Raw genomic sequence first — 6,335 nt, forward strand, 5'->3', positions numbered from 1 at the left:
TCCGTCTAGCGAGTGAACTCTGCCGCCGACACGCAGAAGCAGCCGCAGACAGCTGGGGTGGCTGTAGCCGAGTGACGCTTGCAGGCCAGAGCTGACTGGGTCCTGTGTTCACAACCTCTGTGTCTGTGCTTGACCCAACCATTGAACGGAGGCGAGATCACCACCTGCCTGCCCATCTCGCAGAACCGTTCACGATCGCTGGATTCACTACACAGATGAGAGGTTCCTAAGGAACATGTCAGGCTCTGGAACAGGTGGTGGGTGCGTCCTCGTCCTTACTTTTGACTACAGGACTTTTTTTAAATCTTTTTTTAATAATTAGTTATTTAATTTTATTTATTCATGAATTTAATTTTACCAGAGAAAGACACACACACACACACACAGGGGGGGAGAGAGAGACTTGGGTCGGCCATGAGAGAGTCCAGCACCTTAGCCACCACACCACCTGCTGACCCCCTGGAACTTTTTTTTTTTTTTTTTTTTTTTTTTTTGTTTTTTTTGAGAGGTTTTTGCTATAGGGCATGTGCGCTCGCCAGAAAGACAGAAAGTGAGAAATTACCCCTTGGGGGTATGTCCTTGCCACAATCCCTTCTCCGTTCTCTCAGGATCTTGGGCATACACTCACACTCAACCAGTGAGTGCTTAAGCCAGCGGGTCTGGGACTCGAACTGCAGTTGACTACATGGGAGTCCAGTGACTTAGCCATTATACCAATTGCTGGTTCCTGGCCCTTGGAACTTTTAAAAATTATTTTTATATTTTATTCACCTAGGGAAATGTGTGCTCAATATGGGGAGAGAGACCTAAAAGGAAAGTGAGAAACCACCTCTCCCCATGGGGATGGTCACCCTGCACTCCTTTATCCTCTATCTGTTCTCCTGTCAGGATTTTGGACACACACACACACACACACACACACACACACACACACAGCCAGCATGCTAGGCCCTGGACTTGAACCATGCAGTCGGCCATGTGGAATCTTAACCACTAGGCTACAGGGCCAGCCCAGAGCTTGACACATTGAAAGATTTGCCTCTCAGGATGTTACCTGTCGGGTGAGGGCTGGTTTCTGGGCAGTTGAGCGGAGCCTGATTAGTCTGTCCTCTTGCACTCAATCCTTCGTGCCATCTTCTTAAAGCTCACATTTGGTCCTGCTGAGGTGCCACGGGCAGTAGGACCCAGCCACGTGGTCCTAAAGCCACGTGGGAGGTCTGTGTTCAGGTCCAGGGTCTGCCTGATCATGCCAGGTTAGCCCATGATCCTGGCCGGCCTGGAGGCTGTGAGAAGGGGATCACTGCAGGACCAGGCCCCATCCAAGGGTGGACGTGTGTCATGAAAGACAGCGTTTAAATAAACTTGAATCTATTTCTGGTTGCCTTTGCAGTTGGCTGCTGAACAGTTCAAGAAGACAAGTCTCCATGTGGCCAAGAGTGTCCTGAACAACCGCCACATCGTGAAGATGCTGGAGAAATACCTCAAGGTCTGTGCTGGGCCCGGGCAGGAGAGGCTTGGGGGTGGAGGATGGGTTCTCCGTGTGCGATCGTATTCAGGGTGCAGTGCTTAGTATTTCCGTGGCCTTTCCTTTTCTGGAGGATACCTGTATTCACCAGAGACAGATGAGACAGGAGAGGAAGAAAGCTGCCCCCAATGGCTATGTATGCTTCGATCTTTTCTCCTCCTTTTTTTTTTTTAAAGATTCCTTTTTGTTATAGGGCACGTGTGATCACCAGAGAGACAGAGACAGAGAGAACTCATCCGTTAGACGGTGGCCGTGCCACATTCCCTTCCTCATTCTCTTCTCAGGATTTTGGGCACGCATGCACATGGGCCCGGTGTGAGCTTTAAGTCGCCAGGGCCAGGACTTGAACCACGGTTGACTACATGGGAGTCCAGTGGCATAACCATTATGCCATCTACTGGTTCCCCTTTCTCCCATTGCTCCATCCTGTTGGGATTTTGGTCACATACGCATACGCACCCAGCGTGTTTCTGAACCTACCGTGGCTGGGATTCATACCACAAAGTCAGCTGTGTGGGATCCAGGTTCCTTAAACCATTAGGCCATGGGGCTAGCCAGCCCACTTCCGAGTCTTTTTATAGAATCGGAGGGATTAAGGTGACAGCTGGCGAATTTCTAAGACTTGGGGCTTGCCTGGGAGCTCCGGGCTTGTGCCATCTGAGTGATGGCTATGGAATAGCCACAAGAACCCTGATTGTCTAAGCACGAAATGCTGAGCAAACGATGGAGAAATACTGGGACCAGCAGTTAGTGTAATGGCTATGTCACTGGACTCGCATGTAGTTGACCACAGTTCGAGTCCCAGACCCGGTGGCTTAAACTCACGCCGGGTGCATGTGCGTGCACGCCCAAGATCCCGAGAGGAGAATGGAGAAGGGATTGCAGCGTGGCCATCCCCCCCTGGAGGGTGATTTCTCGCTTTCTGTCTCCCTGTCTCTGTCTTTCTGGTGAGCGCACACGCCCCATAACAAAAACCTCTCAAAAAAAAAAAAGGAAAAGGAAGTATTAAAAAATGTATTTTATTGTTATTTATTTTTTAAATTATTTATTTAATTTCATTTGTTTTTAATTTGACCAGAAAGAGACAAGAGAGAAAGATATGGAAAGGGAGAAAGCAAACTGCCAGGTCTGGGACTTGAACCACAGTTGGCCATGTGGGACTCCAATACCTTTATTCACCACACCACCAGCTGGCTCTTTTATTGCTATTTTTAATTTGCTATAGGACATGTGCACTCACCAGAGAGATTCAGAGACTGAGAGAGAGAAAGCAAAAGTGAGACATCAGGACGCTAGGTCTGGGACTTGAACTTGAATGTCCAGGACTCGAACTGTGATTGGCCATGACGGAGTCCAATGCCTCAACCACCTTACCAGGAAAGTGTTGTTTTTAAGGATCAGCAGGTGGTATGGTAATTAACGTGCTGGACACTATCACATGTCTGATCACAGTTTGAGTCCCCGACCTGGTGGCTTGCTTTCTCACTTTCTCTCTCTCTCTGTTTGTCTCTCGTCAAATTATAAATAATGAATAAAAAGTTAAATAAACAAAGGTAGGCCCAGCCTCAGTGTCTATAGCTGTAATTACAGTGATTTGGGGAGGCTAAGGCCAGGAGGCTTAAGAGTTGGAAGCTGGCCTGGGCAGCATTTGAGACCCTCTCTTTTGTCGACATGAGACCAGCAGATGGTTTGGTGGTTAAGGCACTACACCCTCACATGGGCCAACCACAGTTGAAGTGTTGGACACAGTAGCTTGAAAATCATGCCGGGCGTGCGTGTGTGCATGCTCAAATTCCAGGAGAATGGCGGATAAAGGTTGCAGAATGGCCATTCCCCCACAGGGTGATTTCTCACTTTCCATCTCGCTCATGCTTTCTCCAGTGACAGTATGTGCCCTACGGCAAAAACCTAAAACAAACAAACAAAGTAGAGCCTGCATGGTGGTATTTGACTCTGGTCTGAGCAGAGAGATGGAGACAGGGAGATTGTGACACTGTCTTATAAAAAAAGAAAAAAAAGAAAAAGAAAATTCAGGGGCGGGGCTAGCAGGTGGCGTGGTGGTTAGGGGCACTGGACTCCCACATGGTCGACCATGGTTCGAGTCCCACCTGGTGGCTTGCTTTCTCACTTTCTCTTGCTCTGTCCCTCTCTGGTCAAAATGAAATAAAATAAATGAGTAAATAAATAAAGTTAAATAAAATAATTTTAAAAAGAAAAAGAAATTGAGAGGCCAGCAGGTGGTGTGGTGGTTAAAGTGCTGGATTTCCAGTTGGCTGACTGGTTTGAGTCTGGACCTGGCAGCCTGAAAGTCATCCCGGGTACGTGTGCATGCACGCGCAAAATCCTGGGAGAATAAAAGGGATTGTGGCATAGCCACCCTCCCTGGGGAGGGGTGATTTCTCCAGCGAGTGCACACACCCTATGGCGAAAACCTAAATATAATATAAAAACTTAAAAAGTTGAGAGGGCCAGCAAGTGCCATAGTGGTTAAGGCACTAGATGGTCGGCCACGCGGGAGTCCAGCGCCCTTCACTACCACGCCACCTGCCACCCGTTTGTTGGTTTTTAAGTTTATTTACTTCTTTGAGAAGGAGCACTCCGAATTGGATATTGACACCATAATCCATCCCTAGCGTGCAGTCATCCCGGACAATGGGCACAAGCGTGCCAGGCATACTCAGGGAGGTCCCCAGATGCAAACGTGGTACCCTCCCAGGTGGGGGTCGCCTGGCAGCCCCCCGTGTTCTGCTGCTGCCCGCTTGTCCCTAGACAGCCCTTTAGACCACACTGACCTGGTTTCCCCTTTGGCCAGGGTGAGGACCCTTTCACCAATGAAACCGTGGATCCCGAAATGGAAGGAGATGACAATTTAGGAGCAGAGGATAAAGAGGAGACCCCAGAGGAGGTGGCTGCGGAAGTCTTAGCGGAGGTGATCACCGCAGCCGTGAAGGCTGTGGATGGGGAAGGAGCTCCCGCTGCCGAGGGGAGTGGAGCGCCTGCAGATGCCGAGGGCTCCGTGGACAAGGCGCAGGCCAGCAGCGACCCCCACACCGAGCAGCCGCAAGAAGAGCCGCCCTGTGCGACAGCATCCGAGAAGGGGACCACCGAGGCCGGAAGTGAGCCTGCTGGAGCTGGAGGTGACACAGAGACACTGGCCGCAGAGGCTGTAGGCGCCCCCGAGGTGGCTGCTCCAGCCCCAGCCGCCCAGGTAGAACAAACTGATGCTGAGTCCAAAGATACCCTTCCCACAGAGTGACCGTCATCTCCCTGTTTCAAGGGGCGCGCGGTAGCACACATCACCCGGTGGTCCTGGGTCTGTAAGCATTCTAGGGTGTGCGTTACCAGAACACACTGTAAATGAATTTCCGGAGGCCTGGCCATTCCCTTCCACACCGTGCACCAGGCTCGGCCTGGGCCGTCGCCAGGCTCTGGCCCCGAAAGCTGCGTTCCCCCAGGCAGCCGGGACATCTTTCTTTACACCGAGGTTGGAACAATAAAAGTTGGGTAATTCGATTTGCTTGTTAACCACAGCCACTGGCTGAATGCCTCCTCTTTGTCTTTCTCTAACATTTTTTGGGGGGGTGGGAAGCTAGTCTTGGATTTTATCTTCCTTTATAAAGGATTTTTCTTTCTGTTTTTTGTTTTTTCTTTTTGTTTTTGATTGCCAGAGGACACATGTGCTCACAAGAGAGAAAGCATCTCCCAGTGGTGTGTGGTCATGCTGCAATCCTTTTTCCTCCATTGCTCAGGATTTGGGGCATGTACATACCTGCACCCGGTGTATTTCTCAAGCTGCCAGGATTGCTACTCAAGACTGCGGATGGCCGTGTAGGATCCAACTTTTTTTTTTTTTTTTTTTAAAGAGAGACTTTTGCTGTAGGGTGTGTGTGCTCCCTGGAGGCATAGAGAGAGGGAAAGTGAGAAACCATCCTCCAGGGGTGTGGCTACACCACAATCCCCTTACCTCTCAGGATTTTGAGCAAACAAGCACATGTGCTTAGTGAGTTTCAAGCTACCAGGTCTGGGACTCGAACCTCGGTCGGCCATGTAGGAGTCCAGCACCTCAGCCACGATGCCACCTGCTGGCCCCTGGGGTCCAGCTTTCTATGCACAGTGCTAACTACTGTGCCACGGGGCTAGCACAGGGAGTTTTGTTTAAGTTTCAAGCATTCACTTTTCTTTTTTTTTTCTTTTAAATAATTTTGCTATTGGACGTGTGCATGCATTGGCCAGAGAGAGAAAGTGAAGAAGCATCCCTCGGAGGATAACCACACCACAATCCCTTCTACTCCATTCTCTCCTTCGGGTTTTGAGCATGCACACATATGCGCCTGGCGTGTTTTCCAAGCCCCACTGGGTTTGGGATTTGAACCTCTCTCTGTCAGCCATATGGGAGCCAGCCACCTTAACTACCATGCCTCCTGGCTGGCCCCAAGCATTTGCTTTGGCTTCAGCCTTTCACCCCTCCTCGTGGAGTGCACAGCCTGGGGTGTGTCCCTCAGGAGACATGGCAGTGATGGTGGGTACCTCCCGTCAGTGAACTCTGTCAAGGTCCCATGACTCAGGCAGACCCGCCCCCACCAGAAACTCACCCACTTGTTTGTCGAGAACCAGGAAGCTGTCCAGGGTGTTTTCCAACCTCCAGTCCTCTGCAGATCCCTTTTATAGTATTTGACCTCACTCACGTTCCACTTCTACGGCACTTTTCATGTTTTCGGTTTCTTATTTTTTTAATTGAGTTACTCTCCCTTACATGTGTTTATAAGAGAAGACTTGCTGTCATTGCCATAGGTAGAAACCCAAGATGAAT

At 50.0% G+C, this 6,335-nt stretch overlaps 1 protein-coding gene across 2 annotated transcripts in view; it reads left to right on the plus strand.

Annotated features, from left to right (window-relative positions):
- The window catches only part of AKAP8 (A-kinase anchoring protein 8), a 25,231-nt gene extending 20,037 nt beyond the window's left edge, over nt 1–5,194 (plus strand). Inside the window, exons 13-14 of one of the 2 annotated variants that reach the window (XM_006162275.3) lie at nt 1,391–1,486; nt 4,338–5,194. In XM_006162275.3, coding sequence (XP_006162337.1) covers nt 1,391–1,486; nt 4,338–4,781 — 540 coding nt within the window. In that variant the 3' untranslated portion in view covers nt 4,782–5,194. The remainder of the gene's footprint in view (nt 1–1,390; nt 1,487–4,337) is intronic. The other variant, XM_006162276.3, reaches the window with a different exon arrangement.
- Nucleotides 5,195–6,335: the final 1,141 nt, after the last annotated feature.

Source organism: Tupaia chinensis, unplaced genomic scaffold (assembly GCF_000334495.1).
Source record: "Tupaia chinensis unplaced genomic scaffold, TupChi_1.0 Scaffold139785_1, whole genome shotgun sequence".
In the NCBI taxonomy this organism is placed as follows: domain Eukaryota; kingdom Metazoa; phylum Chordata; class Mammalia; order Scandentia; family Tupaiidae; genus Tupaia; species Tupaia belangeri.